The sequence below is a fragment of the Phaseolus vulgaris genome, chromosome 7 (genome assembly GCF_051622355.1).
Source record: "Phaseolus vulgaris cultivar YP4 chromosome 7, ASM5162235v1, whole genome shotgun sequence".
Classification (NCBI taxonomy): Eukaryota; Viridiplantae; Streptophyta; class Magnoliopsida; order Fabales; family Fabaceae; genus Phaseolus; species Phaseolus vulgaris.
This window is the reverse complement of record NC_143504.1, coordinates 42,509,332-42,522,275: the sequence shown is the minus strand read 5'-3', so window position 1 is coordinate 42,522,275 and position 12,944 is coordinate 42,509,332. Positions and strand designations below refer to the sequence as shown.

The window sequence follows — 12,944 nt, the reverse complement described above, 5'->3', positions numbered from 1 at the left end:
TAAACTTATTGTACCATCTCGTCAAATTATTGGAAATGTGCCAATAAGATTTAATTGAGTATAAAATTGTTGTGATCTTAATTGGGTACAAAACCATTGTGACTTTAATCCGGTATAAAACTGTTGTGATCTTAATCGGAATAGTAGTCAATATAGTTCGACTCGAGTTCATAACTGATGCAAGATCGAGTTTTTGATAAAGCATATGTATGCCCGTTTTATCTCTCCTAAGCATTAGCTAAGATATCAAGAACTTTAGACTTTGGGTTTCATGGAGATACGAGAATTTCAAAGATATATATTATTGACAAATTCTAGTTGCTCAAATACGTTGTTGTGGTAGTTTATATTCTTTTAGATATAAAGTTTATGATGGAGTAACTAACCTAGAAAGATTAAAGATATACTTTGTTATTCAATTTTGTTATAATTTACATGATCTTATGCCGAGACAAAAAGATAAATGGGAGGAGATCAACCAAAAAACTCTATAAATAGAGGATGACCCCTAGAAAGTAAGATAATTTAAATATTCTCAATACACATCATTATACTTGAATATTTTATGTTCTCCCTGACTTAAGTGTTGAAGTATTTTCTGCAGGTGGACTCATCACTTTGTGACTTCCAACATCAAGAGTTGTTGTTTACACAGAGATCATCTCGGTGACCACCTTGGATCATCCGAACTTATTCAAGTGAGAACACTTATACTGTAATGGAAAGTTTGTGTATAATATCTACAAATTCCAAACAATTATTTATTTTTTAACCAACTTTATATATAAAAACACTTCATATACAAAATTACTTCTTACAGGACTTCATATATTAAATAATTATCATAGTTCTAAATCTAAAAACGAATTATTGTCTAATATGTAAATTTTTTTAATAACTTTTTATGCATGTGGTCACCTAATAAAATATCTTAGCTACTTGTTATTACTATTAATCTCAGAGTTTTAGCCACAATAGACGGTCTAATCTCTCTTATAAATGGTCTAGTGATTACATGAAGCAGACGATCCAACAACCAATCTACTAAGACTTAATTGAAGAAAGCACATATGCAACATAAAATTTAATAAAGACAAAGGTTTAGAGAGAGTCTGATGTGAATATCTTAGGCTAAACGCTTTGATAGAGGTGTCTGTTGCACAAGCTAGATAGAACCTTTACTTATGTGAGTGAGTCTGATCAATGAAAGTCCAAGTTGCTTCTCTGAACCATAATGAAAAATGAAATTTGAGTAAATGAATTAAAGAATAAAATTTACAATATCTCTTAAATAGATTTGAAAGGATATAATCTGGAATAATAAAACGAAACAAAGTCTGCAACGGAATGTAAAAAAAAAATTAAAACTAAAGGGAATGTTTATGGACTTGGTGTATTGAGCAAAAGGTTTAATAATTCCACAAGTGGTTATTCTGCTACAAGCCAAGCTCCAGTAGTCCATCAAATAGAAGAAATGCATGAGATTATTCAAAATCTAAATTATGAACTTATGGCAAAAGATTCCAAGGAGTGGACACTTGAAGAAAAGACGGAGGTATTGATGAAAAGTCATGAAGAGCAAAGTGAACGCATACACAAACAAGTTGAGTTGATGTACAAACAAAATGAGCAAATGCAATTCATCATACAACACATTCAAATGAATAATCCCATATCAAGCTCTTCAGATCCTACTATCAGTGGACATCATAAAGGATATCACATTAGAGATGATATTTTAGAAGAAGATTAGTTGTATGTTGAATTATATAATAAATTTGACTATTTTAACATGTTTTCAATAATTTTCGTTGTGTAATATGATTTACTTTTAATTTGTGTACAACTTTTTCTTAAACTATGTATTTGAAGTTCATTCCTATTTAACTTGATTGAATTTTGAGTATCTATAAGCAGGTTTGAATTTTTTTTATAAACAGGTCAAAATACCATTTTAAATAGGTATTAATAATACATATAAAAATAGCCACCGAAACTAATTTGGTGGCTATATCTATAAAGTTGTTGTTTAGCGACCGAAACAAAATCGATCGTTGTAATTAAAAAAAAATATTTAGCCATCGAAATTATTTTGTCACTATAGGGGTCTCCATTTAGCTACCAAATTTGATGCAAAACCGTACAGCCTCATACAACCATATAATAAGGAGAATGAAGACCTAAAGGTTGTTTATTGATTTAATTGCAATTAGGGGTCTAATTGGCCTTTTGTTTATATTTGTAGGCCCAAATCAAGAGGACAACTCTAGGTTGAAGAAATGTGCAAACATATTCAAGAAGACCTCCAATTCATCAAAGCATAAACAACTACTAGAAGAGGCCCAAGCCCAAATACAAGTTCAAGCTTCAGCTCAAGCCCAACACATAGAAGATCCAGGCCAACTACAAGAGCTATGGATAGAAGAATTCAAGAGGATTGGAACACTGCTACTGATGGCAGAGAAACGTTCTTCTATATGTTCAAGCCACAAGCTTAGTATAGAGTAGAATTTATTTTCTGACAAAATTAGAATAGGAAATTACTATAAATTTTCTTAGAATTTAATTTTGGCACATAAAATCAACCTAGGTTAATTTAGAGTTTCTAAAACCTCTAAATTCACCTAGGCCGGTTTTAAGCAAGGTAAAAGAGTACACAATTAACACATGCTCCATGTGTTAAATGTGATGCACGGTTACCTCCACATGATCCATATGAAACATGTGCTAAAAAGATTTTCAACACATGTTAAATATGTTTCATATGATCAATGTGCCAAGATGCATTAGGTGGACATTCCAAAGCTATTTCCCTTGCATTTGAGTTTCATTTGACCGGTCCTCCATTGCCATAAAAGGAGGAGCCTACCTCATGTAAAAACAAAATTAATCATAAAGTGAAATTGTTGCCAAATTTTTGTGCCAATTTGTCACTCTTGTCTACTTCCTCTTTAGGATAGGCAAGTTTAGTCTTCAACCTTCATCTTCCAAGTGAGCTGGTTGAACCTCTCATCTCCAAGACAACCGTGATCTCCATGTGAGAGCCTTGTCCGTGAGCAATCCATTAAAGCTTCTGCAAACTCCACCAAAGTTCACAATCGGATGAAAGCATGCACCTATCAAAATTAGCCACCACAATTTTTTTTAATTAATTATTTTAATCCATTAGCGACCAAAAATGGTGGTCGCTATCAGACACCGATTTAGCCACCAGTTTTTTTACAAAAATTTGATCGCTAAGTTGGTTCTTGAATTCTGGTGACAAAATTTTTACAACGGAATAACGACCGAAATTTTGATCGCAAATTTGCAACCAATTTATAATTCGGTCACTAAATGCTTTGCGACTAGGATTTTCGCTTCCATCTTTATTTGGTGACCGTTTAAGTCGCGAATATGTTTAGCGACTGATAATAGTGGTTTTTGCAATCGAATTTGGTGGTCGCTAAAAGTAACTTTTTTTAAGTGTGTGATTTCACTGCGAATTTTAAGTTTTATTCACTTAAGGTTTTGTGTTTCAATATTTATAACAGGTTGCATTAGACGATCTAGTCTTTCTGAATTCTAATTTTTGTTATTGGAATGCATGTTGATGATTCAATTTTATGCTTTTATTAGAATTCTTATTTAGTTTGCATTATTCATAATAATCTTTTGATTGCTTAATTCAAGATCTAAAAGACTTGGAAAAATCTTACGAGTAGACATATGGCACTAGTGCAAAATGTATAAACAAGTGCGGTTTATTTAGTGCGGCTTTGCGCTCAAACGCTTTCGTAAAATACGCGGTGGCATTTTTGTAATTAAGTTCATTTACAAGTGCAACTATTAGTAAAGCCGCACTTGTAAATCAAGCGTTAGGATTTACAAGGGCGGTTATTTGTACAAATAACCGCCCTTGTAAATCAAAACACTTGATTTTCGAATGCGGCTTTACAAATAGTCGTCTTCTTAAAACCTTTTTAACCCTAATTCGGAAACGCGCCACTTACGTTTTGATACTCTCCTTTCTCTCGCGCTTCGTTTCTCTTATGTGCTTCCTCCATTAATTGTGCTTCCTCTTTTCTTCCTCTCTTCTTTGCATTGTCTTCGTGCCATCGGTAAGCATTGTCTTCCTCTCTTCTTCTTCACCATTGATTTTTCTATGTTTTGCGTTTCTCTTATGTTTTGTCTTATAAGGTCATGCTTGGGAAGGTTTTTGTTTGCGCTTTCTGTTGTGCCTTCCTCGTCGCTGTTGCCGCCTTGCTCCGTCATATATTTGCGTTTTTTGGACTTCCATTGGAATGAAATACGAAGATGTATAATATCAATGCACCAAGAGATCAAAAGAAATACTAAAATAATGACCATGTTCTTCGGAAAATATCAAAGTTGAGAAAATTGCATTTATAAATCGCATTTACGAATGCGGCTATATTTATAGTCGCCTTCTAATCTCTTCCATTTACAAATGTGTGCTCATCAAATGCGGTTATATAGCCATCCTTATAAATGTAAAATAGTCGCACTCGTTTTGCTTTTCTGCACTAGTGTGGAGAGGAATAAGATTTTGAATAAATTAATGAACGCATGTTTCATTAATTAGATTCTATTGAATTGATTCGCATATGTTTGTTCAATTCAATACTATTTTTAGATTGAATGAATAATATTTATATTATAAATCTTAAGACTCAACCTATTTTTAGTATTTTCTATTGTCTATTATATTTTATTTTTTATTCAAACAAACGTAAACTCCTTTATATTGTATTGTTATTGATAATTTTTATTGCTCTAGACAAGTTTGACTAGATTCACAATTACATTAATTGGGAGACGACTTGTAGTCAACTAACTCTATCTCTACTATCATCTTTTTGTTGTTAAATAATAGCATTACCTTAGATATAAGTCTACACGTAAAGTCTTTTAATTTTGTTAAGTAATGACAATTATCACTATTAAACATAGTTGTACAAGCTCACTGATGAGTAGACAGTTGTTGAAAATGGTGCTAGTAGGTTGTGGTAGCTTTGGGACATGTTGGTTGCATGCTTAGGTGTGGTCTAGGGCAGACCCTTGAACATCATCGAGAGGATTGGTTCAATGCGAGGGAAAATATTAACTTTCCCATCAAGTGACTGGGACTATCTAAACCTTTTGATTTGCATAACCCGTTGATGAGGCTTTGGAATCCTAAGGATTTTGTTTCCTCTAGATGAAGGCTGAGATAGCACAAACTTGTGTAGATCTTCAGAAATCATGTTGTGACATCCACTGCACATTCATCATTATAGAATGTAATAGTTATAGTTTTATTCATATTCATATTCACATCAGAAAATAAGTGTTGGGATCGCATTGACAAACACAAAGTTGCTTCATATTTGGTCTAATGTCTTCAAGTTGGTCCTAAGAATGTATTGGATATTTCTAGTGCGTACCAACTCATGTACATCCAACTATACACAAACTTAAGTGCGATGATGCAAACGATCATATATTATTAGATAATATTTTGATCTATAGAAGTAGAATAATATCTTCCTACAAATATATCAAATTGAATTAATAAATTTTTAATATTAATGTGAAACTTTCTTAGAACTTTTATAATTAATTATTACGTTTATGATTCGTTATTATACTAACCAAATGCAAACAAACCACTGGATATAATTCTTCATTTGATCAATATTATAAAATAAATAAGCATTATAGCATTTTGAATTGAAGAAAAAGTTGAAACTTAGGCGATGCAAATGAATAAAAGTAGCAATAAAATGGTTTATGTAACACAAGAGGAGAACATGAAAATGAAAATCAGTATCTTCGTATATTCAAATTCAGCCACGCAAATAAAATTAAGAAAAATCATTTTAAAACAAAAAAGACAAAGCATTCTGAGTGTAAACCTTGAGAATAAGAATTGCAAAGCCAAGACTCATGAAATTGTAATCATAAGTTGACTAAAAATAAAAAAGATAAAACCATGAATTCCAATGAAAAAATACATCTGTGGATGCATGAAACAAAATAGGAGAATAAAGTTTTGTAAGAAAAATTGAAACTGCTAAAATGAAAGGAATGACTCGAAGATCCATCTTTTCAGTTGTCTTTTCAATTTAAGTATGCCTAATATCACCAAAGTGCCGATAACATGCATCCCTTCTTCCTCTTTCCTTCTTTTCTCTCTCTCACTCTCACTGTGACTGTGACTTATATGATTCTCTATGAGAGAAACAAAGTCAAGTTTTCCTCCTTTTTTATGTGTTGCCTCCTTCTACCTCCCTACTTTTCTCTCCATTACCTCCCCCTAAATGGTTGGATATAGATGTTCCAATCCATGAAAAAGAATACATATTACTCATGTCAAAGGTATAAATATTACTTATATTTTGACATTCTCACTTTAAATGACAACACATGTCAATTATACTGAGAAACAAATCTTAACATAACACTTAATTGAGATGGAACACATAACCTAATATAATTACTAGAGGAAAATTTTAAAACTTAGTTTCCGTTAAAGTTCTTTCAAGTACCGATAAGACTAATCTTTCAAGGGTGTAATGGTAACCACATTGACAATAGTTGGACGACCTAGGATTACACAAAGGTCATTAAATCCCTACATCATAGTGGACTGGTAGAGATTACAAAAAATTACATGAAGAACAAGCAAACAAGCCTTAAAGACAGATGGTGTGAAATCCATTATCTATTTAGTGGACAAAAAGGTTTCGTTTCGAATCAAATTTTGAGACTGCGGATGAAGTGCAAGATGTGTTGATATAGGTAATATATTCAACTTGATATTCACCTATTGTATACATTAAGTAAAAATGATGAAAATCTATGTATTTATTTCCCTTAATGAACTGGCAAAATCCTTTGTCACAAATTGAAGTGTTAATCCCATCAAACACTACAACTTGATGGAAGACTTACGGGACTTGATCGTGCTACCGACCATGTTAGGAGAACAATACTACAGTTATCAACTTGAACTTAGTATCATCATTTTAATGTAGATCTCAACGATCACAATATGAAGTACATACTGGATGAGCAGGAAATTAATGCAACCTAATGTGAAACTCCTCGTTCACATGGTTCTGATGTTGATTTATACAACCTTGACCCTAATCGGACACCTCATTAATGCCACTTTAACCATCCCAACCATCAAGTGGTACTTCTTCTTCTGGGTTTGGAAAAGAAAAGGTTTCATGATGAACGTCGATGATACAAGGTTTAAAAGATTAATTGATATCCTTAAAAGGGGTTTAAAGGCTTAACTTCAATATGATCAAACAACATAAATAAACATTTCGACAACATACCCTAAACACACATTTCAACAAGATTCATAACTATATTCATGACATGAAAAAACAAATTAAGAACTTACAAGACTCTTTCTGCATGTATCATTTTTCCAAACATTATTATTATTATTATTATTATTATTATTATTATTATTATTATTATTTCATGTATTTTTTTATATATACATTTCTATTGTACTTTTAATATTTGTTATACTTTATCCATAAATTTCACTTTAATAGATTATAAATTATTGCATTTATTTCATAAATAATTTTTCTTTTATAAATATAGGTATAATTATTTTTTGTCCATATTTAAAGTTAATATTCAATTTACTACTTGGTTATTAAAAAATTAAAATATTCAGTTTAGTTCTAATGTTTTTTATAATCAATATTCAACTTACTACCTTGGTGGACTCTGCAAACGTAAATAATTCCTCTTCCCTCCCTCACTCTCTAATTTGCTTTCACTACAGCTTTCTGTCTCTATCAAATGCCCTGTTTTGTCTTCTCATATACCCCGGCTCAAACTTCCCTTCTAGTTCTTCTAGTTTTCCATTCATTTTTGTGAGCAAAGAAACCAAAGAAAATTGGTATTTTGATGACTACTTTTCAGTTTCCACCCCAAACAATGCATGTTTTCATGAGCTCCTACACCATATGTATGCATATGTTTTATGGTGGTAGCAATTTTTTATTTTATTTTCCTTCTTAACCCTTTGTCTTGCAAATGGTTGAATTCATGGTTGTGAAAGAAGAGTTCACAATTTTGTTTCCTAACATTGGTGAGAGTTTGAAGGTTGGAGATGTTAAGAGAGGAGAACGTAGGAAGCGAAGATTGGAAAGGGTGAGGCACAGATGTTGCAGTGGCTCTTGACGGAGGTGAGGAAGCAGAGCGTGGAGACGAGTTGGGAAGAGAAAAACTTGAGAGAGACGGTGGGTGAAGGAACAATTGAAAGAAAAAGCCTACGTGTACAATAAATTAGAGTCCCCGTTTGTAATCATCTTTGTCACATCAAAAACACAAACGATTTTAATCCAACGTTAAAATAAAGTCAACGTTAAAATAAAGGACCAACTTAAACATATTTAAAAAAAAAATTAAGATCAAATTGAATTTTTTAATACGATTTTTTTAATACGATAGTAAAGTGAATATTGATCTTAAATATGAAAAATGTAATTATGCCTAAAATCTACTCCAACACAATACTACAAATAATGTCTTAGTTACATACAACTATAATTCACAAATAAATAACCCACAATTACAACAATTTTCTAAATAAAATTTCTAACAATAATAAACATGGTCCAAAAAATTTACATCATTAATACTGTTTTGAAATTAGCTCTAACACAATAACCGGCTTTAACACAATAACAAAAGTAATATTTATTACCAAAAATAATATTTTAATTCAAAAGAATTATAATCCACAAATAAATCAATCAAATTAATTTTTAAACATTTTTTAAATAAAAGGATAAATGTGTAAACTTGCAATTTTATCAATTAAAAAGAAATACAATTTTAATGAGACCCAATCATTTCACTCACAAAATTTTGTTTCCCTATTCTTTTCCCTATTTTCCTAAATCCAAACAACCACACACTCTTAGATTTTCCCTTCCAATCATCTCTTAGATTTTCCCTTCCAATCATCTCAAATCTACTCTCTAGTCCAAACAGAGCATTAATGTGTAACAGAAATGAAATATATAAACACAGTTTGAACATAAACTGTTAACGAGAAGATACACTCTAATGAGGACTATACAATACGTGAATGAAATTACATGTTTAACTAAGTAAATAATGAACCGCCTTTACCAGTCAGAAAACTTGGCATCTTTTTCACTATTGAAAAAGTATGTAACAAAAAATATATCTAAGGAATCGTATGAAGACAGTATTACTCTACCTGATGGCACCCTGAAAATAAGTTACCAGGAAGAATGCATAGATCAGTTTGACTAAGGTACCATAAACAAATCTACAAAGTCACGAGATCCTAGTCATTCACTGGGAGTACCATAAAACATTTAATGATATACTTAAATGACTGCAGCTTATTCTCGTTTGTCCAAACTTTTTTTGTGGTCACTTACCAGTATGCATCATGCTTCCAATCTTGAAACTAAGTGAAAGAATAAGAACTGAGAAACCCGTCAAGAAAATCCAGCCATGTGACAACACAAATGCGGTCTTGCCAGAAAGAGGTATCAAAGCAGCACAATTAACATCCGGTTGAGAAAACTCAGTAGATATTGCAGTGTTAAACCCTCCGCTTTTTCCCATGGGCCAATCCATCGCATTGCCTCTAAAAGTAATGTCTGTTATGCTGATCATACCTGTAGTTATATGAGCTGTGTGGGAAGACTGAGCTGCACTATGAATCCCAAGCGTAATATCCTTAGCTGGAAACTCAAAAGCATGTGCAGGTGCAGCAGGTATGCTAGCTAACCATCCATAGGCCTCCTTAACGAATGGGTTTGAATTTTCTGCCACACAAAACAAATGTCCTCAAGTTGATGAAAAAAAAGTTGAGAACAATATAACATTTTGAGTGGATAACATACTAGTTTACAAGCTATAATGCACACGGGAGTACACATCAAAAGAAAACCTTAACAAACTAGGATGTAAAGTGAACAGCAGTTTTACCTGGTGCTAACTTTTCCTCCTCTCTATTTTGCACAGAGAAAGCCTCCTTGCTGGTTTGTGCATCAGAATCATGTTTACTAACCACAGCTTTATCAGCGGTTTCTCCCTCCAGAGTCTATCAATGACCCAAAATTGATCAATATACAGCTATAAGACAAATCTACAAGACAAATGAGCATAAAGATAGAGTCTGTCATAACCTGCTGGGTTAAAGGTGATCCTTGGTTGGAATCAGAGTTTTCACTCTCTGGAATCTGAGGAAGATCAAAAGATATATAATTGCAAATATCATCATCAGGGAGTGCAAGATACTCGTCTAGCATATCGTTCGCAGAAGGATCAGCCTCAGTGGGATTACCCTCATTCCCAATTGCAAGATCATTGGTTTCCAAGAATGATCCATCATCAGCCGCTGGAAGATCCTGGGTGGCATCAAAATATAGATCCAGATCCATATTATCCGATGCATAATTGAAATTGAGAAGATTCTCAATCTCGCTCAGCTCACCATCGTCTCCATCTCTCACAGAACTTGTGCCCATGTCTTGTTGCTCAGCCATATCAAGAGGCTGGCCATTTTCCAGCCTAGAAATTCCAAAGGTGCCTTCTAATGGCTCCTGATCCTTGATGAGTTCTTGGGAATTCTCAGCGTGGGTACTACACTCCCCGTGATGGAAGTTCGAAGATGGAAAAGTAGCATTCCCAATCATATCAGTCAAATCAAGCTCCTGCATATTGAAGACATCATTTAGTTAGAATGTTTGAGGAAGAAATAAAATTAATAAATAACAGATAAAAGCTGCAGACGCCTATCATTGTTTAGAAAAGCCATAATATTGACAAAACCAGTGACGGGACTACATAAATCTGTGTGCACAGAATTCATACTCAACAGTCAAGTAATTCACACTCAACATTTTCCTAGTATGTTTTCAGCATCCTCTGGGGGTAAAGCAAAACTGTGCCAAAATGCATCCTACTACATACCAACTTCAAAAGAACGGTAACCAGGAAGACCTCTCCCAAACACGATTACGTTAAGGACAACACAAATCACATTAGAGCTAATAGCAACCCAAATAAGGCCACACAACAATATTGAGATCTTAAACACCTGCACAAAGTACGAGAAGAAAATAATTACAAAAAGGACACCACACTCGACAAGGTAAAAATATATCCAAATATAAAAACAATAACACAAACATTCATCCAACCTGCACAGAGAAACTTCAGCTGATCGGTCCATTTAAAGAAAAAACACAAAAGACTCCAAACCCAGTATAGACTATTCCCTCATATCAATCTTATTTGGGACAAAAATACAATACGACGAATGCATACCATGTCAAGATCGTTAGTTTCCAAAAAGGCCCCAATATTCCAAAATTCATCATCAGCAACCAAGGGAGGAGCCACAGCAGCTGCCACCGGCAAAGGAGGAGAAACCACGTTATGGGGGGTCTCCGTCAACGGAGCCACCACATGATGAGCAGTCTCCGGCAAGGGAACCACCTTCTTCTGCTCATTCTCATCCTCCGCATCCCACTCCTTCTCGTCCAAGGGAGCACCATACTTGGCCCCATTCTTCGGTCCAGAACCACTCTTCTCGAAAATCCTACATACCACATACACATCCTTCTCCCAAAAAAAATCCTCCCCTAGAATAAGTATCAATAGAACACCAAATCTAAGACCAAAAAAAAAAGAAACAGAGAGAAGGAGGATATACCAGCACTGTGCCAGCACGCGTCAATTCTTCATCGAGCATCTTGTACTCGTGCATGACCCAGTTCGTACGACGGCCGTGTGGGGCCCGACCGATGTGGTAAACGAGGGTCTTCTTCATCCCGACGATGCGGTCGCCGTGGGCCACGGGGCGGTCCTTTCCGGTGGTCTTCCAGTAGCCCTTCTCGGTGGCGCGGTTGGTCCTGGAGCCATTACCGTACTTGCGGTCCAGCACGCTGAAGAAGTACCATTCCAAGTCCTTGGTCTTCAGCTTGGACATAGCTGAAACACCGAAATAAGTTAGAAACACTTTGAATCCTTTGAACTAAAGCCTATTGCTAACAATGGATAGCACAGAAAGGGGCAAAATGCTAACGGGGAAGGTCCCAAGGCTCGAGCTTGTAGACATCAACCACGGCGATGTGGTCATACCGGGAGAGGTTTCCGGTGATCTTGCGCTTCAGGTAGAAGACAACCAGCTCTTCGTCAGTGGGGTGGAATCGGAAGCCGGGACCTATTGGTGCCATGGATTGGATTCAAGAGAGATGAATCGCTCAGAGAAGAAGAGTGAGAAAATTGGGGGTTAGGGCTTTTTTCTATAATTGGTGAAGAGGGAGGAGGGGTGAAAGTTTGGGGTTATGAATGGGAAAACTTTTTGATTTTGGTATGAAATATGATGTAAATGATGAGTAGGAAAGAGAAGTTGAAGAAGGTTCTAGGTTTTTGGAATGTGCAAAGAAATGACAATGGTAGATTCTACCATGGCACGTGTCAAGTGTGCGGAGCTTGGATGGGTGGCACCATGGGATTGGTTCACTGATGTCAACTTGTACAGTGCTTGGCCACAAAAGAGAAAGAACCAAACAAACCCAATGCTTTAGATAAATTCCTGTTTAATCTTTTCAACAGAGGCAGGAAAGAAAAACAACTCCTATTATCCAAAGAAAAACAACCAGGCAGTCTGCCATAAATAATCATTATAACATGACAATTGTGACCAGAAGAAGAAACCAGGTTATTTGTAAGGTTATTATCCTTCTAAAATACATGAAAATTCTGAAAAAATTTATATCTGATAAAGTTTAATAGTTGGTATAAAAGAAATAAAATGGGTATTTAACAAAAATGTAAAATATAAGAAAGTGGTATGTAAGAAGATGATAAGAAGAAAGAAAAAGTTTTATTCTATTACGTGTATTTACATGACTTCATGTATAGGAAATATA

At 34.3% G+C, this 12,944-nt stretch overlaps 1 protein-coding gene across 2 annotated transcripts; it reads right to left on the bottom strand.

Moving 5' to 3' along the window:
• Window positions 1-9,019: 9,019 nt before the first annotated feature.
• On the bottom strand, window positions 9,020-12,510 carry LOC137828588 (NAC domain-containing protein 53). 2 transcript variants are annotated; one of them, XM_068635226.2, is made up of 6 exons: window positions 12,095-12,510; window positions 11,723-12,000; window positions 11,335-11,628; window positions 10,191-10,718; window positions 9,991-10,105; window positions 9,020-9,827 (listed from the first exon to the last, which is right to left on the bottom strand). In XM_068635226.2, the coding sequence occupies exons 1-6, from the start codon at window positions 12,243-12,245 to the stop codon at window positions 9,427-9,429; spliced, it is 1,767 nt and encodes a 588-aa protein (XP_068491327.2). In that variant the 5' UTR covers window positions 12,246-12,510; the 3' UTR covers window positions 9,020-9,426. The 2 variants fall into 2 exon arrangements, with proteins under 2 accessions (XP_068491327.2, XP_090161551.1); XM_090305425.1 differs by lacking the exons at window positions 11,335-11,628; window positions 11,723-12,000; window positions 12,095-12,510 and adding an exon at window positions 10,978-11,103.
• Window positions 12,511-12,944: the final 434 nt, after the last annotated feature.

Excerpts from the sequence above, each read along its gene's own strand:
- LOC137828588 (XM_068635226.2), bottom strand. The coding sequence starts at position 12,245 with ATGGCACCAATAGGTCCCGGCTTCCGATTCCACCCCACTGACGAAGAG. Across the intron at positions 12,001-12,094 it reads CGAGCCTTGGGACCTTCCCC|CTATGTCCAAGCTGAAGACC; the intron begins GTTAGCATTTTG and ends TCGGTGTTTCAG. Across the intron at positions 11,629-11,722 it reads CGCGTGCTGGCACAGTGCTG|GATGTGTATGTGGTATGTAG; the intron begins GTATATCCTCCT and ends TTTTGGGAGAAG.